General features: G+C 48.3%; 1 protein-coding gene across 3 annotated transcripts in view; it reads right to left on the reverse strand.

Annotated features, from left to right (window-relative positions):
- Nucleotides 1-24,226, reverse strand: part of pde1ca (phosphodiesterase 1C, calmodulin-dependent a) — a 1,198,716-nt gene that overhangs the window by 332,361 nt on the left and 842,129 nt on the right. For all 3 annotated transcript variants that reach the window (XM_072467371.1, XM_072467370.1, XM_072467372.1), the window contains exons 14-15: nt 17,216-17,391; nt 8,801-9,031 (exon numbers count right to left, since the gene is read on the reverse strand). In XM_072467371.1, the coding sequence (XP_072323472.1) occupies nt 8,801-9,031; nt 17,216-17,391 (407 nt within the window). The remainder of the gene's footprint in view (nt 1-8,800; nt 9,032-17,215; nt 17,392-24,226) is intronic.

The following is a 24,226-nucleotide window of genomic DNA, read 5'->3' on the forward strand; positions in this document are numbered from 1 at the left end:
AAAATGGGCAGGGTGCCAGCAAAGGCAAAGGAACTAATAGGGTTCATGGAGCAGATGAGGGGGTAGGGGGGGGGGGGGGGTGGACCCATGGAGATTTGGGCAGCCGAGGGTGAAGGAGTTCTCCTTCTACTCACATGTGCATAAAGTGTACTCCCGGATTGATTTCTTTATTTTGAGCAGGGCCTTGTTGGCAGGGGTGGTGGACATGGGGTACTCAGCGATCACAATCTCAGACCACTGGGTTGACCTACAGGTTAGTAAAGGCATGTAACCAGCGCCTGCACTGGAGGTTAGACGTGGGACTTTTGCCGACGAAGAGGTGTGCGGGTGGGTGAGGAAATGTATTCAGAACTACCTGGAAGTCAACGACACGGGGGAAATTTCGGCAGCGGTGGTCTGCGAGGCATTGGAGGCGGTGGTTAGAGGGGAGCTGATCTCGATACGGGCCCAAAGGGAGAAGGTAGATAGGGCAGAGATGGACCGACTGGTAAAGGAGATACTACAGGTCGTCAGGAGGTATGCGGAGACCTCAGAGACAGGGCTTTTAAGGGAACGACGGAGGCTACAGGTGGAGTTTGGCTTGTTAACCACAGGGAGGGCGGTGGAGCAGCTGAGAAAGGCGAGGTGGGAGATTTATAAGCATGGAGAGAAGGCCAGTAAAATGCTTGCACAGCAGCTGAGAAAGAGGGAGGCAGCCAAGGAGATAGGGAAAGTAAAGGATGGAGATGGGAACCTGGTTGGAGACTCAGCAGGAGTGAATAAAGCGTTCAAGGAGTTTTATAATAGGCTGTATGGGTCGGAAACCTCAACGGGGCCGGAGGGGATGAGGCACTTCCGAGGGGGGCTGAATTTCCCAAAGGTGGACAAAGAGCTGGTGGAAGGGCTGGGGGCCCCGATCGGCATGGAAGAGATAGCAGAAGGTCTGAAGGCCATGCAGCCGGGTAAAGCCCAGGGGCTGGACGGGTACCCAGTGTAGTTCGAAAAAAAGTTCTCTGGGATATTGGGGCCGCCGTTGATGAAGACATTCAATAAGGCAAGGGAGCGTGCGGTGCTTCCCCCGACGGACGAATAGGACAACATCGGACTATTTTAGGCTGCCTCGGGTGACGAGACAGGGATGCCCCCCTCTCCCCACTGTTGTTCGCGTTAGCCATAGAGCCACTGAGAGCCTCAAGGGGCTGGAGGGAGCCCAGGGGTCGGGGGTGGGGGGGGGAGGGGGGGGGGCGGGGTGGAACACAGTGTCTCGCTTTACGCAGACGACCTGCTCCTGTATGTATCGGACCCAGCAGAGGGGATGGAAGAAATCATGAGGATTCTGGGGGAATTTGGACGGTTTTCGGGGTATAAACTAAATATGGGGAAAAGTGAGATGTTTGTGGTCCAGGAGAGGCGACGGGGGGGCTGCTGTTTAGTGGTAGCGGGAAGCTTTCAGTATCTAGGCATCCAAGTGGCGCGGGAATGGGAACGGCTGCATTTGCGTTAAAATGTAAACTGGGCTGGTGGTATTTCATGGTGTAAGTATGTGCAGACAGGAGCAACGGCCATCTTTGCATTCTACTTGCACAGAGAGTGATGAAATTCCCGTGTGTGGTCCAAAAATAGCAGTGTGGACAAGAGTCCGCCAGCAATGTAAACGTTCCCCTGAGCAAAAAGTGGTGGAATTTCTTGACGATGATCTTCAATGCTTCCCATTCAACCTGCACATAGTTGTTCTCAGCTTTGCTCAAGGTTTGAAAAGGAAAAACAATGAATTTTTCATCACCCGATGGCATGATGGGAGAGACAACCACTCCTACACCATAAGAAGATGCCTCACAAGCTAACTGTAACGGAAAAGTAGGATCGAAGTGGGTGAGTGCTTCAGACTTAAGTAATGCTTCTTTGGTCAGCATAAAGGCTTTATTGTATTGGTCTGACCACTTCCACATCTTATTCTGGCTGTAGAGGTTATGCGATGGTGTCAGAATTGCTGTTTAATTGTTATTCTGTGTTTTTGTAGGTTTTGTATTAAAATTGTTAAAAATGTTGATAAAAATATTTCAAAACAAATTTGGGACAGATCTTCCATAATCATTCGACAATCCAAGAACTGCCTTATATTCTGATGTGCTGGCACCTCTATAATGGCCTTAACCTTTAAAGGAGATTTTTGACAGCCAGTGGCATCAATCACGTGTCCCAAATACTCACTGAAGAGTGGGGAGAACTCACTTGTCCTCACGGACTCTAATACTATAATTTCCCAATCTCTGGTGAGTGGCATCCAAATTTCGAAGATGTCCCTCTTCATTTCTTCCGGTGACTAGGATGTCATCCAGATAACAATGGATTCCACTCAGGTTCTGATCCATTGCCCTTTGAAACAATGCAGGAGCTGACGTGATACCAAACAGCAATCTTCATTACCAGAACAAGCCTTTATGTGTCATAATTGTCAGAAGGTCCTGTGACCTCTTCTCCATATTCATCAGCAAGTAGGCCTGGCTCAGGTCAATTTTGCTGAAATGTTGGCCCCCTGCCAATCCCAGAAACAGGTCCTCAATGTGAGATAATGGGTACTGTTCAGAACATAACACTGGATTTGTGATGAGCTTGAAGTCCCCACAAATCCTCATGGAGCGATCTTTCTTGATGACTGAAACAATAGACGTGGCCCATTCACTGATGCTGACAAGTTGCAGAACTCCAGTCTTCATAAGCCTGTCCAAGTCAGCCTCAAACATTTTGCTTGGCATCCATCTTTTAATTTTTGTTTGACTGTAATGTCCTTCATGCTCCATAATTCCCCATTAAAACCAACAGTGTGCTTTCTAAACTTGTTTGTGAGTTTGATTCTCCATTGGCCATCAAGTGAACTTCAGTCCAGTTCAGCCAAATCTTCTCCAGGCTAGCAGGATCCATCAACTCAGGGTAGTTTTCATAAAACCATAGAATTCCTACAGAGCAGAAGGAGACTATTTGGCCGAACAAGTCTGCACCAACCGCGTGAAAGGGCACACTACCTGGGTCCACTCCCCTGTCCTATGTGAAGTGTTCTTCACTACATGGAGATGCAAATCTGTTCTTTGTCCATTGAGTTGTCAAGCCACTTCAATGTGGCCCTTCAAGGGAATGGCTTCTCCTGTGTACCTCTTCAGCACTATCCTTGATGGCCTTAAGTGAACGTGTTGCTGTTCCTCGTTTTAGGTGGTTTCTCGTACGAGCAAGACTGCTGCTCCAATATCAATTTCCATCCTTACTATCTGTTCTTCCAAAATTGGAGTGACCCAGTATCCATGAATAGTACTAGCAATGGCTAACACATGTGGCAGCACAGTGGTTAGCACTGTTGCTTCACAGCTCCAGGGACCCGGGTTCCATTTTCGGCTTGGGTAAATATCTGTGCGGAGTCTGCACGTTAATCCAGTGTCTGCGTGGTTTTCCTCCGGGTGCTCCAGCTTCCCCCCACAAGTCCTGAAAGACGTGCTTGTCAGGTGAATTGGGCATTCTGAATTCTCCCTTAAGTGTACCCGAACAGGCGCAGGAGTGTGGCGACTAGGGGATTTTCACAGTAACTTTATTGCAGTGTTAATGTAAGCCTACTTTGTGACATTAATAAAGATTATTATTAGTGATAGCTCCTCCTCTGACTGGGTGTCACATTTTTCTTCGTTTTTTTACATTTAGAGTACCCAATTCATTTTCTCCAATTAAGGGGCAATTTAGCATGGCCAATCCACCTAGCCTGCACATCTTTGGGATGTGGGGGCGAAACCCATGCAAACACGGGGAGAATGTGCAAAGTCCACACGGACAATGACTCAGAGCCAGGATCGAACCTGGGACCTCGGCACTTTGAGGCAGCAGGGCTAACCCATTGCGCCATCGTGCTGCCGTCACATTTTTCTTCTTGACCCTTTTGTAAGGCATAGACACTTCTCCTTTTATTTTGTCAAACCTTGTCTTGGTTTGTTTCTACTTTTTATTTTTATTTGTAGTTTGCTTTTTGTTCCTGCAAACATGCTCTATGTCTCCTTTTTTTCACACCATCGACACACCGACATCAGCATTCAGCAGCAGAATGCTCTGGCTTTGCATACCGTTACCATATATGGCTCTCATTGGCTTTGGATGTCAATTCATTCAGTGGAAATTTTGTGCACCCGAGTGGATGAATTTAATTCTTGGGCTTCCTTTGCAGCCAGCTCCATAGAAACTGTGATTTCAATGTCTTGCTGCAGAGTGAGATGACTCTCAGTTAACTGCTGGTTTTGTGTTGTTTGCTGCAGCTACCACAAACAAGTCTGTCATGAATAGTGCCATTAAGCACATCGCCAAATTCACCATATTCTGACAGTCTTTTAAGCACTACAACAAATTGTGCGATTGACAATTCTTGTTCCCTCCACTTGCTTTCTTTTGCGGAATCTGCAATCACCAGGGGTTTAGGTGAAACATAAGACCATAAGACACAGGAGCGGAAGTAAGGCCATTCGGCCCATCGAGTCCACTCCACCATTCAATCATGGCTGATTTCAACTCCATTTGCCCGCTCTCTCTCCATAGCCCTTAATTCCTCGAGAATCAAGAATTTATCAACTTCTGTCTTAAAGACACCCAACGTCACGGCCTCCACCGCCCTCTGTGGCAATGAATTCCACAGACCCACCACTCTCTGGCTGAAGAAATTTCTCCTCATCTCTGTTCTAAAGTGACTCCCTTTTATTCTAAGGCTGTGCCCCCGGGTCCTAGTCTCCCCTGCTAATGGAAACAACTTCCCTACATCCACCCTATCTAAGCTATTCATTATCTTGTAAGTTTCTATTAGATCTTCCCTCAACCTCCTAAACTCCAATGAATATAATCCCAGGATCCTCAGACGTTCATCGTATGTTAGGCTTACCATTCCTGGGGTCATCCGTGTGAATCTCCGCTGGACCCGCTCCAGTGCCAGTATGTCCTTCCTGAGGTGTGGGGCCCAAAATTGCTCACAGTATTCTAAATGGAGCCTAACTAATGCTTTATAAAGCTTCAGAAGTACATCCCTGCTTTTATATTCCAAGCCTCTTGAGATGAATGACAACATTGCATTTGCTTTCTTAATTACGGACTCAGCAGTCTCCCGTGAGGCACCTTATCAAAGGCCTTTTGGAAGTCAAGATAGATAACATCCATTGGCTCTCCTTGGTCTAATCTATTTGTTATCTCTTCAAAGAACTCTAACAGGTTTGTCAGGCACGACTTCCCCTTACTAAATCCATGCTGACTTGTCCTAATCTGACCCTGCACTTCCAAGAATTTAGAAATCTCATCCTTAACAATGGATTCTAGAATCTTGCCAACAACCGAGGTTAGGCTAATTGGCCGATAATTTTCCATCTTTTTCCTTGTTCCCTTCTTGAACAGGGGGGTTACAACAGCGATTTTCCAATCCGCTGGGACTTTCCCTGACTCCAGTGACTTTTGAAAGATCATAACTAACGCCTCCACTATTTCTTCAGCTATCTCCTTTAGAACTCTAGGATGTAGCCCATCTGGGCCCGGAGATTTATCAATTTTTAGACCTCTTAGTTTCTCTACCACTTTCTCCTTTGTGATGGCTACCATATTCAACTCAGCCCCCTGACTCTCCGGAATTGTTGGGATATTACTCATGTCTTCTACTGTGAAGACTGACGCAAAGTACTTATTTAGTTCCTCAGCTATTTCCTTGTCTCCCATCACAAAATTACCAGCGTCATTTTGGAGCGGCCCAATGTCAACTTTTGCCTCCCGTTTGTTTTTAATGTATTTAAAGAAACTTTTACTATCATTCCTAATGTTACTGGCTAGCCTACCTTCATATTTGATCCTCTCTTTCCTTATCTCTCTCTTTGTTATCCTCTGTTTGTTTTTGTAGCATTCCCAATCTTCTGACTTCCCACTACTCTTTGCCACATTATAGGCTTTCTCTTTTGCTTTGATGCATTCCCTAACTTCCTTTGTCAGCCATGGCTGCCTAATCCCCCCTCTGATAACCTTTCTTTTCTTTGGGATGAACCTCTGTACTGTGTCCTCAATTACTCCCGGAAACTCCTGCCATTGCTGTTCTACTGTCTTTCCCACTAGGCTCTGCTCCCAGTTGATTTTCGTCAGTTCCTCCCTCATGCCCCTGTAGTTGCCTTTATTTAACTGTAACACCTTTACATCTGATTCTACCTTCTTTCTTTCAAATTGGAGATTGAATTCTACCATATTATGATCACTGCCTCCTAAGTGCTCCCTTACTTTAAGATCTTTAATCAAGTCTGGCTCATTACATAACACTAAGTCCAGAATGGCCTGTTCCCTCGTGGGCTCCATCACAAGCTGTTCCAAAAAGCCCTCCTGTAAACATTCAATGAATTCCCTTTCCTTGGGTCCACTGGCAGCATTATTTACCCAGTCCACCTGCATATTGAAGTCCCCCATGATCACTGTGACCTTGCCTTTCTGACATGCACTTTCTATTTCGTGGTGCATTTTGTGCCCCCGATCCTGACCACTGTTAGGAGGCCTGTACATAACTCCCATTATGGTTGTTTTGCCTTTGTGGTTCCTCAACTCTACCCACACAGACTCCACATCATCTGACCCTATGTCATTTAGTGCTACTGATTTAATTTCATTCCTAATTAACAAGGCAACCCCACCCCCTCTGCCCACCTCCCTGTCTTTTCGATAGGTTGTGAATCCCTGGATGTTTAAATGCCAGTCCTGAACCCCCTGCAACCATGTCTCTGTGATGCCTACCACATCATACCTGCCAGTCACAATCTGGGCCACAAGCTCATCTACCTTGTTCCGTACACTGCGCGCATTTAAATATAGCACCTTTAATTCTCTATTGACCGTCCCTTTTTGTTTTCTTAGTGTGGTGGACCTTGGTTTACTGAGCCTTTCCATACACTGTGTCATATTTTGTGGGATGGGGACTATCGTAACCTCTCCTGAGTTTTGTCTTTTCGTGCTTTTTTGTATTCCTAAGCAGCTACGCTTCCCACTGATTACTTCACCTCTTGGTTCCCTGACTTTCCCTTCCCCCCCAATCTTTAGTTTAAAGTCCTATAGCCCACCCTATTTATTCTTTTCGCCAGAACACTGGTCCCAGCTCGGTTCAGGTGGAGACCATCCCAACGGTATAGGTCCCCCCTGTCCCAAAACTGATGCCAGTGTCCCATGAAAAAGAACCCCTCTTTCCCACACCACTCTTTCAGCCACGTGTTAACTTCCCTTATTCTTGCCTCCCTATGCCAACTTGCACGTGGCTCGGGCAGTAATCCGGAGATTATGACCCTTGAGGATCTGTTTTTTTAATTTGAATCCTAGCTCTTCATAATCTCTAAACAAGTCCTCTTTCCTAGACTTGCCTATGTTGTTGGTTGCAAAATTAATGCTTGGCTTATCTGGTTGCACAAGACTGCAGAGGAGGTTAAAAATGTTTCCTCTCATTCTTCTCAGGAAAGAGGGCACCATAATATTGTCATTTATTTTGTTCGCTCGTGCAAAATAATCAAGACGCTCAGGACAAGAGCTCCGCTGCTCCACGTTCTCATCAAAAGCTCCAACAATCCGAAAGCTCCCGTTGTTTTAACTCATGCAGGTTTCCCATGTTTCCAGCGGCTTCTTCAATTTTCCTATTTACACAAGGCCTTAATTTGAACTTTGGTCTGTAATTTACTACAGCCAGCTCTCGAACCAATTTTCAGAGTATTTTTTTACTCACGTCATATGGCACATATGAAAGGTTTCCCCTTTTCTGAATTTACTTTGTTTAACTTCTTCTTCCGAGCAGTTCAGCAAGCGCGCATTTGATGTCCTCGTCGCCTGATTAGTTGTGTATTTGGAGAATTAACAGTCGATAAACAGACATAACTTTATTATGGTGTATTCTCTATTATATCTGCTGCTTCTCCATTTTCCGTTCTAAATCACATTACATCACTTCCTTGCATACATTACTACAGTAGGGTGAGCCAAAGGGACAAATATATAACACCCTCAATCTCTGGTGGGTCTTGGAGGGGGGTGGGTGCGGGGTGCCTCAATCCGAGGGGCATTTCAGCTTTGGAACACCTCCCTCCTTCCCAGTCTGCACTCCCCACAATGAGAATGGCCGCTCCCGACTCCCCAGGGCACAGCCAACCCTCCTTCCACAGAGAGCCCTGGTATATAACCTGAAGTGCGTTCCTGGGACTGAGGCTCAGGCACAGTGCTGCAGTACCTCTTCAAGCCACTGCAGTACTGTGCCTGGAGGGGCTGGAGAGCTGTCGGCTAATCTGATTGACCGGCAGATCTTCAAGGCAGGTCTTCTTTTCCAGCGTGGAGAGAAGTCCCACCTGCTGCCAATCAATGCTCAATTGAGTGTAAAATGGCAGCAGGCCTGTCAGAGTGGACGGGGATGTAGTCTCTGCCAACCCTCAGGGTGAAAATTCAGGCCATGTTTTTGTGAGTCAGGGTAGGAAAGAGGCCGACAGAATGTTAATCTGCATTAAATTGGATCAGCAATATCTCTATTCATTTCACTAGCATATGCCCTCCTGGGCTGCTATTATTCTTCTCACTCATTACTACATTTCCAGGTTGAAAATCTGCCCGATACTTTCTAGGTTATTAATACATATCAAAAAATCATTGGTTCTAATACCTGGAATACAACAGTAATAGGGAAGAGCAGGGCAGTGGGATTAGTTAATCATTGTTCCACAGCAGGTGCAAGTATGATAGGCTGAATGATCCTACTACATTGTAAATGTCTGTGGGAAGTGGCACACAGATTTCAGCATTCAAGGCTTTGACTCACCATTCTGTATAAACCGTGCTCTTCCTTCTGACATATTGTCAGTTCCTTTCTCTGCATTCCAGCTTGCACCCTTCTGAGATTTAGAAATTAAAGCAGTGCTATGGGTTTGATTGTCCTTGTCCTGTCCATCCATTTCATCTTTGAAAGCTTGATGCTTTTGCTTCTCTGATATTTTCTTGGACTCTTCTTTGGCCTTTTCTTCAGCTTCTTTTCTCGCTCTTTCTTCTGTATCTAATTAAATGAACAAATTATAGTGACATCCTGGAAAACTACACTCTCCTTGGACCAGCCACTTCTAAGCATTGTTAGTCTTCACTGCATAATACTGAAACAAATCCGAACATTATATCACTTTACTTATCAAACACTAACTATCTCTTTCTTACCATTTAATCAGTATCACATACACTTAACCTCTACTTTTCTCCTTCCTACTTTTCTCAGGTTGTTTGCAGGTGGGGTTCACGTTGAGAAATTTGGTCTCAATGGATTATTATAATAAGCTACAAACCTTTTTTGCATGCAATGATCAAAGTTCAGAAAGACCGCTTGTTATAACCTGCCTGCTTACCATTGGCTGGGGACTAATGACAATCCCACAATCCTGTGGGAGTATGAGCTTCCCCAATGAGGGGGGCGGAGAAACCATTAGTAAACTCCAAGTATAAATAAAGCTGGCCAGTTTGGAAACAGCAGGAAGGAGTGTGCAGCAAGGAAAGTTGCTGCTGCTGTTATATATATATGTTATTGTAAATAAATGTTATTACTTTGTATCCTTAAAACTCGTGCTGGATTCTTCGTGGCCCTCACAAAACCGCTAAAGTCTGATATGGTTGCATCAAAGATGGGACAGGGAGGAATTTTGCTGTGCTACTGACTCCAGATGAATGACTTGCCTCCAGTGTTGCTGTGGATATTATGATGAGGAATGTGCGGGAAGTGCATTATCCTATTAAGAGAAAAAGGATTTGTCTTTCGTTAAAAAAGAGAAAGTTGACAGAGCTTTGTTGCAAGAAACTCATTTAGATGACGAGCAACACTGAAAATTGAAGAGGGACTGGGCCGGGTGTCTTTTCTGCCTCATTCTCCACCAGTAGTCGGGGTGTTGCAGTAAGAAAAACGTGCCTTTCTAAATGGAGAATTGTGTGAAGGATGAGGGGGGGTTAGACATGTGATTGTCAAGGGACTTTTATATGTGGAAATTGTCTTGATAATGAATGTATACGGTCCACCAATTTATTCCCCTGATTGTTTAATAGCCTTCAAGGACTTTGCTGAATTAGCATCAACAAATTCCTTTATAGGTGGGGACTTCAACTGTCATCTTAACCCTTTGGTAGGCAAACTCCCAGTAACCAGAAATCCCCCCACCCAACAGGGCAAATGCCTTTGCATTGGTTTGCGAGGAGGTAAGGTATTTAAATGTATGGAGAACACTGCATCCCAAAGAAAGAGTTTAATTTATTTTCTGCTCCCCATCAACGTCATCTTAGAATTGACGATTTTGTCATGCCAAGAACAATCTTGCACTAAGTGCCTTCATACTCAAAAGGTAGTATTGATTTCTGAGCACACACCTGTCTTCCAGACAGCACGATAGCATAGTGGTTAGCACAATTGCATCACAGCTCCAGGGTCCCAGGTTCGATTCCCGGCTGGGTCACTGTCTGTGCGGAGTCTGCAAGTTCTCCCCGTGTCTGCGTGGGTTTTCTCCGGGTGCTCCGGTTTCTTCCCACAATCCAAAGATGTGTGGGTTAGGTGGATTGGCCATGCAAAATTGCCCTGAGTGTCCAAAAAAGGTTAAGTGGGGGTTTCTCGGTTACAGGGATAGGGTAGATACGTGGGCTTGCGTAGGGTGCTCTTTGTAAGGGCCGGTGCAGACTTGATGGGCCGAATGGCCTCCTTCTGCACTGTAAATTCTATGATTCCAGGATTATTTATTCAAGGGTACTCATCCCCGATCTAGATTTTGGAAATTTGATGCATCTTTGCTCAGGGATCGTAACTTTGGGCTTGATTCAATTAATTGGGAACAAAGTTGTTTAGCCGCATGTTTCATGGCACTTGCAGCGCAGAGAAACACATGGCTATACAACGCAACTCACATTGTATAAGGGGCCTCAGCGGGGGAATGCGCAGTTGAAGACATACATAGCCCTGTTTTGTACACTAGGGAGCTCCGCTTGCCGGAACTCCCCAGCGTAGCGAGAGATCGGTGCTCCAGTTTTAAATGGCGTCCCGATCTCCAAGGCTCCTGAAGCGACACTCGACTGCACCCCCCCCCCCCCCCCCACAACACCCACACAGGGCACTCCAGCCCTATTGCACATACACAAAAAATACCAGCTTGGCACCTTGGCCAGGCCAAAATTTAAGTGCCCATGCAAGCTGGCAAGTGCCACCTGGGCACTTTGGCAATGCCAGGCTGGCACACAGGTGGTATAGCTACGGTGCCAGGCTGTCAATCCCAGGGTACCCAGGTGGCACCAGGGTACCACCCTGTCTAAAGGTTATCAGCTGGGGGCCTCCGAGCCCCTGCGGTGACCCCCACGAATACTGTTCCATCTGGTCTCCATCTGTGGAGACTAGTATCAAACAGCACTCACCCGATGTTTCTGAGGCAAAGGGGATGAATCCCAAAGCTTCAGGTACCCAATCTGCACATCAGAGTGAGACTAGCTGTCTCGCTCTAACATGCAGATTTGCCAAGAAGTGATCCAGCCCACAATGGGGTGGGATTTACATTGTGTTGCATATCGCGAGGTGCTGCGAGCCAGGTGGATCCAGGGGCGGGTCTTTTAATTAGCCACGCTGCAGCACGACACCCCGCTTTTCAGGCACAGAGTGGCCATTGGATCGCACCCTTTATCTCATACTTTAAGGCTGAATTTGATTTTTCTCTCCTCAGTCAATTCTCTTTCTGATGTAAGCCTCTCACTCCTGTGGGAAACCTAGAAGGCTTACACTCGGGGTTTTGTCATTTTGTACACGGCCAACAAAAGGCGTAAAATGCTACAGCGACAGTGCCAGTTGGAAGTAAAATTGGCTGAAATAGAGGGAATATGGCAGGAATCCTCACCATTTGTTGCTGAATGAAATTAATGCAATTCAAACGGCACTGGGCTCCTTGTTGACTCAATATGTTAAGAGGAGTTTAAAGTTTGCCAAACGAAAGTGATAGGAGTTTGGAAAGAAATTGAGTCGATGCCTGACTTTTCTTACCAGGAAGAGGGTAGACTCACGGGCTATTCCCTCTGTGCTAGACTCCAATGGTAATAGAATGAATAAAACAGAGAATATTAATCGGGCATTTAAAGGTTTTTTAAAAAAATAATTTATTCTTCATTTTCACATTTTCTTCAAAACTTAGACCCCACCACCAAACAGTAAACGGTAACGAATACAATGTCAATCCCCTTGTTAACAACAATGATCCCATCCACCCACCAAACCCCAAACAATGGCCCGCATGACAATATAAGCATTAAATAAAAAGAAACCTCCAAAGAAAAAAAAAGAAGGAGGAATCAGGTCACCATTAACATATATAGTCCAACCCCCCCTAATATTCAAAGCCATACAATCCACAAAAGTGTATTGTGAATGACACCCATGAATTGTAGACACACACACAGATTCCTCCTCTTGTAAACTCCTCCCCCCAGCATCGGTTCCTTTCCCCAACTTTTCACCCCGGCTAGACTCATCGAAACCTGTTCTACCAGGCTCCGATGGCTGCAGCCCCTCCCCCCACCTCACTCCCGTTCACTGGCGGGCTTAAACCAGCCAGCATGGACGCCCACCACCTCTTTCCCCCTTGCCCGGTCCCAGGAAAACAAAGAAATCCCCTTTAACACACAACCGCAGCATACACACCCAAGCCCCAAAGAACCATCATTGCAAATGAAAGTCCCAACTCTTCCCTTGTCCAAATATACAGTGTCGACTCATTTAGTATATACACCAACACACAGTGAAAAAATAAAGTTACATGAGGCTACATTAGTCTTTCTGCCTTCACAAACCCCTCCGCCGCCCCAAAATAAAAGTCCTTGGATTTGTAGGTCAGCCTCAACTTCGCTGGATATCCTATGCCACACTGCGCCTTGCTGTTGTACAGTGCCTTCTTCACCCGGCCGAAATCCGCCCGCCTCCTTGCCAAACAGGGTGGAAATGGCTGTCACAAGGGGACATAATTTTAAGGTGATTGGAGGAAGGTGTAGGGGAGATGGCAGAGGTAGGTTCTTTACACAGAGAGTGGTGGGTGTATGGAATGCACTGCCAGCAGAGGTGGTGGAGTCTGAGTCATTAGGGACATTTAAGCGACTCTTAAGACAGGCACATGCTCAGCAGTAAATTGAAGGGATGTAGATTAGGTTGATCTTAGATTAGGATAAATGGTCGGCACAACATCGTGGGCTGAAGGGCCTGTACTGTTCTATGTTCTATAACTCCACCGTAAAGTCCTGGTATATGCGTATACCAGCTCCAGCCCACTGCACCACCCGCTTCTGCTTTGCCCAGCACAGGACCTTCTCCTTCACGCTGTACCTACGGAAAAAAACAGTCACTACTCTTGGCGTTTGGTATAGGCCTCCACGATCTATGAGCCCGATCCAGTTCGTATTGAGAGGGATCGTCCCCCTCCCCCAATAGCTCCGCCAACATTGTGCCAAAAAACTCAGTCGGCCTCGGGCCTGCCACCCCTTTGGGCAGACCCACGATCCTCAGATTCTGCCGCCTGGATCTGTTTCCCAGGTCTTTCATTTTGGCTCCCAGACCCTTGTTGATCTCTATCACCCTCCGCAGCTCCTTCCCCATCGAGGTGAGTTGATCAGTGTGCTGCGATAATGCCTCTTCCACTTCCTTCAGTGTCTCACCTTGCTCCCACACCTCCGCCGCTGCACTCGATACCGCCGCCCTCACGGGGCAATCACCTCCTCCACTAGCACTTTCAATACCACCCCCATCTCCTTCTTCATCGTTTCCATGTACTTTGGGAACTGTTTTTCAAGTTCCACGGCCGTCACCTTGGTCATTCCTTCTGCCGTGAGCAATGCGTCCTCCCCTGGTGCTCCAGCCTTCGCTTTCCTTACAGTTCCCGCGCTGACTTTTCCACTCACCGGCGGACTTTCATTAGCCCCCTTTGTCACAGCCGTTTTTTCCCCAAACTTGGACATTTTATCTCACTGTGTCTTCCTACAACTGTTTCAACATCCGTTGCCCCTGGGACCGGGAATTTAAACCCCAAAAATTCTATTCCCGAGCGGGAGCCCTCCAACGTGCGGCTGCCTCCCGCCGTCACCGGAAGTCGCCGCATTTAAAGGTTTTTAAGCCGATTTATATAAAATAGACCAGCCTGGGGTTGCATTGACACAAATGGAGCATTTCTTCTCCTCCCTTAAACTCCCAACAATTTCTGCTGGCCATAGATCAGTCCTGAATTCTCCTATTTCTTGAGGGCACTTCAATCTGGTCAAGGCTTAGGGCTCAATGGTTTTTGATGTGAATTTTATAAGGAATTTAAGAACTGCTAATGGATCCGCTGATTGGTATGTATAACAACTCATTTGAAACAGGTTTGCCGCCGCAGTCGCTTCGTGAAGTGAATATTTCCTTAATTTTGAAGACAGGCAAGAATTCTAAAGAGTACATTCTATCAGCCAATCTTGCTCCTGAATATAGATTTGAAATTGTTGTCCAAGGTGTTAGTGCAGCGCCTAGAAGGAATTCTCCCAGGGCGATCAGACTGGGGAAGCAACAAAAGATTATCTATACATGGATGATGTGTTGCTATTTATATCTCAGCCAGACATTTCTATTCCTACTATTATTGATGTGGTCCGATTCAGCTTCGGGTAACAGCCTCCCTAAACAGGCGCCGGAATGTGGCGACTAGGGGCTTTTCACAGTAACTTCATTGAAGCCTACTTGTGACAATAAGCGATTTTCATTTCATTATAAAATCAATTTACGAAGTCTGAGATTATACCATTGGGAAAGCTGAGAGGGGGACCTCCCCCCTTTGCTAATTCCCCATGTGGTCCTCTTCAGGGTTTACTTATTTGGGTATTGTGGTTACCCTCTCCTTTAGGCATTTGTATGGAGCAAACCTCCCCCTTCACTCATGTCTATTAAGTGCATCATTGGTATCCTGTATTATATTATAGTTGGGCAGGATATCACTGATTAAGATGAATGCGTTGCTTAGGTTATTATATCCTTTACAGACACTGCCATCTTGCTGTTGCTAGGATCCTAAAGGAAATGAATGGGGTGCTCAGTCTATTTATATGGAACAAAAATAAACCTTGCTTGAAATTAGCCAAACTACTGCTCTCGGGTTCAAAAGGGAGCTTAGGGGTACTGATTATTAAAATGGCTCAGTTAGCTCCTCATCTCAGATTCATGTGGGAATGGGTCAGAGAGGACCCTTCCTTCATTTGACTCGACATTGAAGCAGGTTAGTCTGTATACTGTTTACAGACCCTGTTGTTTTACAAGAATTTCAAGGCTGGGCCTGTCAAGTGCAAAAATCTTATAATTATCAATACTCTAAGAGCATGGAGGGTGGCCCATGAGCTGGAAGGGAGATCAAAATGAACTGCCTCTCACGCTCCCATTCAGGGCAACCTGGATTTCCCACCAGGTCTTATGGACCATGGATTCAATATCTGGAGGGGAAGAAGTATTTGTAGGTTGGGCGACATATTTAGTGATGATTCCTTGTTATCTTTTGAGCAGCTGTGCCAATAATTTGATATCCCAAGTTACTCCTTTTTCAAATATCTGCAACTCGGAGACTTTATCCTTAATAAGATGACTATGTCTCTTGATGCTTCTGTCTCCTTGATGCTTCTGATATCCACGGAGACTAAGCAATTAATTAGCAAGTTTAATGACACTTTGGGTGGGTTCTCTGGCCTTCCCGCAACGTGTTTCTAGGTGGTGGAGGTGGCCCACCGTTGGGATCTTCTGGTCCTGCTGCTATCAATGGGATTTCCCATTGATTCCATCCCACGCTGCTGGGAAAGCTGCGGTGGAGGTGTGCTGTTGGCAGGGCCAGAAGATCCCACTGGCGTGAAGAGCTGGCAGATCTCGCCCTTTATATTCTAGATCCTGTGTGAGTACGTTAGAAACCCTGTAGTTTGGGGAAAAAGACTTTGCAGTGAATATTGATGAGGGGACATGGGTAATATATGGGAAAATGCCAATAGAATCTCAAGTTTGTAATAGAAGGGAGGAGACTTGGTTCAAAATATTACACCGTCGGCATATCATACCAAGCCTGAGACACAAGTTTGACCCTTCTATAGCCTCGCTGTGCCAAAAATGCAAGGTAGTCGAGGAAGACTACATACAGTGTGTGCGTCCCTGTGTCAAAATTAAATCCTACTGGTCTGGTGTACTTAAAGAGCTTGAGAAGATGTTTGGTGTGGCCTTATAATATCTTTGTTCCTATTTCTGGGGTTCCCAAAGAGGAGAATTATTGACAATAATGAAAACAGGCTGTAAAATCACAGCAGGGAATGACAACGTATCCTTTGCTTCTGGATTAGCGATGAATATCCTTCAGTTCAGAATTAGCATAAAATTATCATGGGATACTGAAGTTCCGAACTTGTATAATCCATTCTTATTCAGATGCATTCTGTAAATATTTGACCCTCTTCCAAATATAGACTCCGGAATGTCTGACTTGCTCCTACAAAGTTTTCTATATGTTATGTAGCATTGCTTTGAACTCATTACATGTGAAGGTGTGCACCATTTTACCAAATTTTCATGGCTTTATCCTCTTCTCCCCATCACCTCGCTTATCCATTCATTCTTTGTATAACAAAGGCATTGGGTTTAATGATTAAGCTGAACCAACTGTGTTGGTGTTCTCCTGTCATTTACTGTATTCATGTACGCTGAAACATTTATGATGTATCATAGAATCATAAAATCCCTACAGTGTAGAAGGAGGCCATTCAGCCCATTGAATCTGCACCGACCTCTGAAAGAGCACCTTACCTAGGTCCAACTTCCCGCCCTATCCCCGTAAACCCACCTAACCTTTAGACACTACTCCTTAGTGTGCACATCTTTTGACTGTGGGAGAAAACCAGAGCACCTGGGGCAAACGCTTGCAGACACGGGAAGAACGTGCAAACCCCACACAGTCGCCTGAAGTCAGAATCAACCCCAGGCCCCAGGCGCTGTGAGGCAGCAGTGCTAACCACTGTGCCGCCCCCAACTGTATTGTACTAGTTTTGAGATTTTGTTGCATTATTTGTAAAAATGTAAAAACTATAATAAAAAATACATTAAAAAAAATGTCATTTCTTCTGCTATATATTTTAAAAATAAATTTCATGAATTAAGTTTGATATCTATCACTGAGAACTTAATACATCACCCCCTGCTGACCTTTTGTATGCAGTGCCTTCCAGCTTTCACGATTTTGTTGCAATTTGTCACTCCAGATAGTTTTAAAGTTCTTCATATCTACAGTGAGCAGGGAAGAATTTATGGGGGAATTTCCTTCAGACATTAGAGACTTCACGTTTGTCCGTTTCACGTCAGCGGATGAAATACTGTGCAGGCTAGACACAAGGAAAATCATCAGATTAATGTTAGATCCTGGCAAACACAATGGCCCTGATATTAATGGTGATGGGTGGTGAGTGCGGTTTAGGCAGAAAATAACTAAAGATCCTGTAGAACTTAATGTACAGGCAGGCTGGCCAGTGGGATGTAACAACAGTGACAGGAGGCCTTTGAAGCAGACCTTGGTCACCCAACGGCTGGGGGGTGGAGCTAAAGGCCCATAATAAGGTCTTGCGGGAAAGGCCAGCAATAGAGGCTAGAGGGAAAGACCTTGCTGTTAGGGCGGAAGGGAGAAGACCCCAGTCCTAAACTTAGGTGGGGAACGGGGTAGGAGATGCCAAGAGTCCTGCAATCGTCCAGGGAAGGCCTGTAATGAGAAGCAGGGACAACAAAGGATTTCTTCAAGAGCTGGAAGAAGGACTCCTGCTTCGCCTCGACCATACGAAGTGTTATAAAGATTTATGATGCCTGGAGATCGTACTCTAAATTCATTGCTGAGTTGCTGAACCCCTTGGAGGAACAGGAATATTTAAATCAGTTTCTCAAATGCACGTGAGGATACTGATTTTAAATATATTAATGAGTGCCCTCTCTTCAGGGTGGGACACATGTATTCCCTGTTATCCATTGCCTTTAAAAAAAACGGTTAGTACCTGACAGTGTTGGGATCAGTTCCCCATACTTAATTCCATAATCCTGTGACCCTGCCCGCCTGTTGTAGAGTGGGAGGTATTCATACCCAGGCCAGTGATTTAGAAAGGCTCTATTAAACTTGTGCTATTGATTACAATGCAGTTGTTATATCATTGTGAAGACATGGGGAAAATATGTAAACTTCACACAGACAGTGACCCAGGGCCTGGATCGAACCTACGTCCTTGGCGCCGTGATGCAGCAGAGCTATACATTTAGCTTGCCAGGTCAAAATGTTTTTGCTTTTTAATTTAAAGATATTCTTAATTTAAAAATAGTCTTTGTGTCATCATAACCAGTACAGGGCACTTTTTTTAAGAGGATAGTCCAATGTAAGTTTGTAATTTCTCAAATCTAAAATCGACCCATGTGATGTTGACCAAGTCACTGGATACTCAGTCCTCATTAATAAAAGCAAATGACTGCGGATGCTGGAATCTGAAAGCAAAGAGAAAATGCTGGAAAATCTCAGTAGCTCTGGCAGCATGTGTAGGGAGAGAAAAGAGCTGACGCTTTGAGTCCAGATGACCCTTTGTCAAAGCTACAAGACAGAGAAAGTTGGAAATATTTATACTGTGGAGTGGGAATGAAAGATGAGTCATAGCCACAGTAACCCAGGGAAAGGGGTTGCTAATCGCCACAGAAACCACGGGAAGAGTGCTAATGGCAGTCCCCAGAGAGAACAAATGATGTGAAAGGATTTGTTCTCTGGGGGCTGCCATTAGCACTCTTTCCCCATGGCTATTAGCACCCCAATTCCCGGGGTTTCTGTGGCTATGACTCATCTTTCATTCCCACTCCACAGTATAAATATTTCCAACTTTCTCTGTCTTGTAGCTTTGACAAAGGGTCATCCGGACTCAAAACATTAGCTCTTTTCTCTCCCTACACATGCTGCCAGACCTGCTGAGATTTTCCAGCATTTTCTCTTTGGACTCGGTCCTCATTCATGTTCAGCCAAGGCTCTGTACATCAACCTAGTACTCTGAGACAGCTCACCAGTTGGGCATTGTAAGAAATATGCTGGATCTGAGTAAAGGGTCTCCCATTTATGATGGAGATAAGGAGGAATTCTTCTGTCTCAGGATTGTTTGTGTTTGGAATTTTCTTTCCCAGTGACCTGTGGAGGCTGGGTCATTGAACTATATTAAAGGTTGCATTCAGCAGATTTCTGATTGACAAGAGGGTCAAGGGTTATGGGGGCAGGCAGGAAGATAGAGTTATGGTCACACACCGATCAGTCATGATCTTATTGCATTTCAGAGCACGTTTTAGGACAGAATGACTTACACCTGTTCCTGTTTCTTATGTTCTTATGTCAGACGCCTATGATTTTCAGTCATGTGTTGGTTTAGGCATTAAAAGGGTTCACCATGTGTGCCAGCCCTGGACAAGTGACCAACCCATATGCCAAAGGGATTTATGACTCTTTAAACTCAATTTAGTTTTGAAGTTGCAGAAAGGTTCAGGGTCAGTGTGGGCCAAGGGGAACTGGGAGGAAGGTCTCGGGCCCCATGAGTCTGAGGTGTGTTTGGGAGAAGATTCCTGGGCAGTGTGAGTCAGAAGTGAGGTTTGGAGGAAGTTCCCAGGGCAATGATATTCTGAGTGAGAATGGAGGAGTCCCGGGGCAGTGCGAGTCTGAGTCGGTTTTGGGGCAAGGTTCCGGGACAGTACAAAGTCTGAGGCTGGTTGAAGGAAGGCCCTGGGGCAGTGTGAGTATGAGGGCAGGTTGGAGGAAGGCCCTGGGGCAGTGTGAGTCTGAGTGCAGGTTGGAGGAAGGCCCCGGGGCAGTGTGAGTCTGAGTGCAGATTGGAGGAAGGCCCCGGGGCAGTGTGAGTCTGAGTGGTGGAAGACCCCGGGGCAGTGTGAGACTGAGTGGAGGAAAGCCCTGGGAAGTGTGTGTCTGAGGGCAGGTTGGAGGAAGGCTCCGGGGCAGTGTGAGTCTGAGTTGAGGTTGGACGAAGGCCCTCGGCAGTGTGAGTCTGGATGCAGGTTGGAGTACGTCCCCTAGAGCAGTGTGAGTCTGAGTGCAGGTTGGAAGAAAGTTCCGGGGCAATGTGAGTCTGTGCTGAGGTTCGAGGAAGCCCAGGGGCAGTATGAGTCTGAATGCAGGTTGGAGGAAGGCCCCGGGGCAGTGTGAGTCTGAGTGCAGGTTGGAGGAAGGCCCCGGGGCAGTGTGTGTCTGAGTGGAGTAAGGCCCTGGAGCAGTGTGAGTCTGAGTGCAGGTTGGAGGAAGGCCCCGGGGCAGTGTGTGTCTGAGTGGAGTAAGGCCCTGGAGCAGTGTGAGTCTGAGGGCAGGTTGGAGGAAGGCCCCGGGGCAATGTGAGTCTGAGCTGAGGTCGTTGGAATGCCCCGGGGCAGTGTGAGTCTGAGTGGAGTAAGGCCCTGGAGCAGTGTGAGTCTGAGTGCAGGTTGGAGGACGTCCCCTGGGGCAGTGTGAGTCTGAGTGCAGGTTGGAAGAATGTTCCGGGGCAGTGGGAGTCTGAGTGCAGGTGGGAGGAAGGCCCTGGGGCAGTGTGAGTCTGGATGCAGGTTGGAGGAAGGCCCCGGGGCAGTGTGAGTCTGGATGCAGGTTGGAGTACGTCCCCTGGAGCAGTGTGAGTCTGAGTGCAGGTTGGAAGAAAGTTCCGGGGAAATGTGAGTTTGTGCTGAGGTTCGAGGAAGCCCAGGGGCAGTGTGAGTCTGAGTGCAGGTTGGAGGAAGGCCGTGGAGCAGTATGAGTCTGAGTGCAGGTTGGAGGAAGGCCCCGGGGCAGTGTTAGTCTGAGCTGAGGTTGGAGGAAGGCCCTGGGGCAGTGTGAGTCTGAGCTGAGGTTCGAGGAAGGCCCTGGGGCAGTGTGAGTCTGAGTGCAGGTTAGAGGAAGGCCCTGGGGCAGTATGAGTCTGAGTGCAGGTTGGAGGAAGGCCCTTGGGGCAGTGCGAGTCTGAGTGCAGGTTGGAGGAAGGCCCTGGGGCTTTGTGAGTCTGAGTGCAGGTTGGAGTAAGGCCCTGGGGCCGTGCGAGTCTGAGTGCAGGTTGGAGGAAGGGCCTGGGCAGTGTGAGTCTGAGTGCAGGTTGGAGGAAGGCCCAGGGGCAGTGTGAGTCTGAGTGCAGGTTGGTGGATGGCCCCGGGGCATTGTGAGTCTGAGTAAAGGTGGGAAGAATTTTCGGAGGCAGTGTGAGTCTCAGCTGAGGTCGTAGGAAAGCCCCGGGGCAGTGTGAGTCTGAGCTGAGGTTGGAGGAAGGCCCTGGGGCTGTGTGAGTATGAGCTGAGGTTGGAGGAAGGCCCTGGGGCAGTGTGAGTCTGAGTGCAGGTTGGAGGAAGGCCCTGAAGCAAAGTGAGTCTGAGCTGAGGTTGGAGGAAAGCCCTGGGGCAGTGTGAGTCTGAGTGCAGGTTGGAGGCAGGCTCTGGGGCAGAGTGAGTCTGAGTGCAGGTTGGAGGAAGGCACCGGGGCAGTGTGGGTCTGAGCTGAGGTTGGAGGAAGGCCTTGGGGCAGTGTGAGTCTGAGCTGAGGTTCGAGGAAGGCCCTGCGGCAGTGTGAGTCTGAGTGCTGGTTGGAGGAAGGGCCCGGACCAGTTTGAGTCTGAGTGCAGGTTGGTGGAAGGCCCTGGAGCAATGTGAGTCTGAGTGCAGGTTAGAGGAAGGCCCTGGGGCAGTGTGAGTCTGAGTGCTGGTTGGAGGAAGGGCCCGGACCAGTTTGAGTCTGAGTGCAGGTTGGAGGAAGGCCCTGGGGCAATGTGAGTCTGAGTGCAGGTTAGAGGAAGGCCCTGGGGCAGAATGAGTCTGAGTACAGGTTGGAGGAAGGCACCGGGGCAGTGTGGGTCTGAGCTGAGGTTGGAGGAAGGCCTTGGGGCAGTGCGAGTCTGATTGCAGGTTGGAGGAAGTTACCGGGGCAGTGTGAGTCTGAGCTGAGGTTGGAGGAAGACCCTGGGGCAGTGTGAGTCTGAATGCAGGTTGGAGGAAGGCCCTGGAGCAATGTGAGTCTGAGTGCAGGTTAGAGGAAGGCCCTGGGGCAGTGTGAGTCTGAGTGCTGGTTGGAGGAAGGGCCCGGACCAGTTTGAGTCTGAGTGCAGGTTGGAGGAAGGCCCTGGGGCAATGTGAGTCTGAGTGCAGGTTAGAGGAAGGCCCTGGGGCAGAATGAGTCTGAGTACAGGTTGGAGGAAGGCACCGGGGCAGTGTGGGTCTGAGCTGAGGTTGGAGGAAGGCCTTGGGGCAGTGCGAGTCTGATTGCAGGTTGGAGGAAGTTACCGGGGCAGTGTGAGTCTGAGCTGAGGTTGGAGGAAGACCCTGGGGCAGTGTGAGTCTGAATGCAGGTTGGAGGAAGGCCCTGGGGCAGTGTGAGTCTGAGCTGAGGTTGGAGGAAGGCCCTGGGGCAGTGTGAGTCTGAGTGCAGGTTAGAGGAAGGCCCTGGGGCAGTGTGAGTCTGAGTGCAGGTTGGAGGAAGGCCCTGGTGCAGTGTGAGTCTGTGGACAGGTTGGAGAAAGGCCCTGGGGCAGTCTGAGTCTGAGCTGAGGTTGGAGGAAGGCCCTGGGACAGTGCGAGTCTGACTGCAGGTTGGAGGACGTCCCCTGGGATAGTGTGAGTCTGAGTGCAGGTTGGAGGAAGGCCTTGGGGCAGAGTGAGACTGAGTGCAGTTTGGAGGTGGGCCCCGGGGCAGTGTCAGTCTGAGCTAAGGCTGGAGGAAGGCCCTGGAGTAGTGCGAGTCTGAGTGCAGGTTGGAGGAAGGCCCCTGGGCAGTGTGAGTCTGAGGGCAGTTTGCAGGGAGGCCCCGGGGCTGTGTGAGTCTGAGCTGAGGTTGGAGGAAGGCCCTGGAGCAGAGTTAGTCTGAGTGGAGGAAGGTCCTGGAAAAGTGCAAGTCTGAGTGCAGGTTGAAGGAAGGCCCTGGAGCAGTGCGATTCTGAGGGCAGGTTGGAGGAAGGCCCCGGGGGCAGTGCGAGTCTGAGTTCAGGATGGACGCAGGCCCTGGGGCAGTGTGAGTCTGAGCTGAGGTTCGAGGAAGGCCCTGGGGCAGTGTGAGTCTGAGTGCTGGTTGGAGGAAGGGCCCGGACCAGTATGAGTATGAGGGCAGGTTGGAGGAAGGCCCTGGGGCAGTCTGAGTCTGAACTGAGGTTGGAGGAAGGCCCTGGGACAGTGCGAGTCTGACTGCAGGTTGGAGGACGTCCCCTGGGATAGTGCGAGTCTGAGTTCAGGATGGACGCAGGCCCTGGGGCAGTGTGAGTCTGAGCTGAGGTTAGAGGAAGGCCCTGGGGCAGTGTGAGTCTGAGTGCAGGTTGGAGGAAGGCCCCTGGGCAGTGTGAGTCTGAGGGCAGTTTGCAGGGAGGCCCCGGGGCTGTGTGAGTCTGAGCTGAGGTTGGAGGAAGGCCCTGGAGCAGAGTTAGTCTGAGTGGAGGAAGGTCCTGGAAAAGTGCAAGTCTGAGTGCAGGTTGAAGGAAGGCCCTGGAGCAGTCCGAGTCTGAGGGCAGGTTGGAGGATGGCCCCGGGGGCAGTGCGAGTCTGAGCTGAGGTCGAAGAAAAGCCCCGGGGCAGTGTGAGTCTGAGCTGAGGTTGGAGGAAGGCTCTGGGGCAGTGTGACTCTGAGCTGAGTTCGAAGCAAAGCCCCGGGGCAGTGTGAGTCTGAGCTGAGGTTGGAGGAAGGCCCCGGGGCAGTGAGTCTAAGTGCAGGTTGGAGGAAGGCCCTGGGGCAGTGTGAGACTGAGTGCAGGTTGGAGGAAGGCCCTGGGGCAGTGTGAGTCTGAGCTGAGGTTGGAGGAAGGCCTTGGGGCAGTGTGAGTCTGAGTGCAGTTTGCAGGTGGGCCCCAGGGCAGTGTCAGTCTGAGCTGAGGTTGGAGGAAGGCCCTGGAGCAGTGCGAGTCTGAGGGCAGGTTGGAGGAAGGCCCTGGGACAGTGTGAGTCTGAGGGCAGGTTGGAGGAAGGCCCCGGGGCAGTGTGTGTCTGAGTGGAGTAAGGCCCTGGAGCAGTGTGAGTCTGAGGGCAGGTTGGAGGAAGGCCCCGGGGCAATGTGAGTCTGAGCTGAGGTCGTTGGAATGCCCCGGGGCAGTGTGAGTCTGAGTGGAGTAAGGCCCTGGAGCAGTGTGAGTCTGAGTGCAGGTTGGAGGACGTCCCCTGGGGCAGTGTGAGTCTGAGTGCAGGTTGGAAGAATGTTCCGGGGCAGTGGGAGTC

The sequence above is a fragment of the Scyliorhinus torazame genome, chromosome 11 (genome assembly GCF_047496885.1).
Source record: "Scyliorhinus torazame isolate Kashiwa2021f chromosome 11, sScyTor2.1, whole genome shotgun sequence".
In the NCBI taxonomy this organism is placed as follows: Eukaryota; Metazoa; Chordata; class Chondrichthyes; order Carcharhiniformes; family Scyliorhinidae; genus Scyliorhinus; species Scyliorhinus torazame.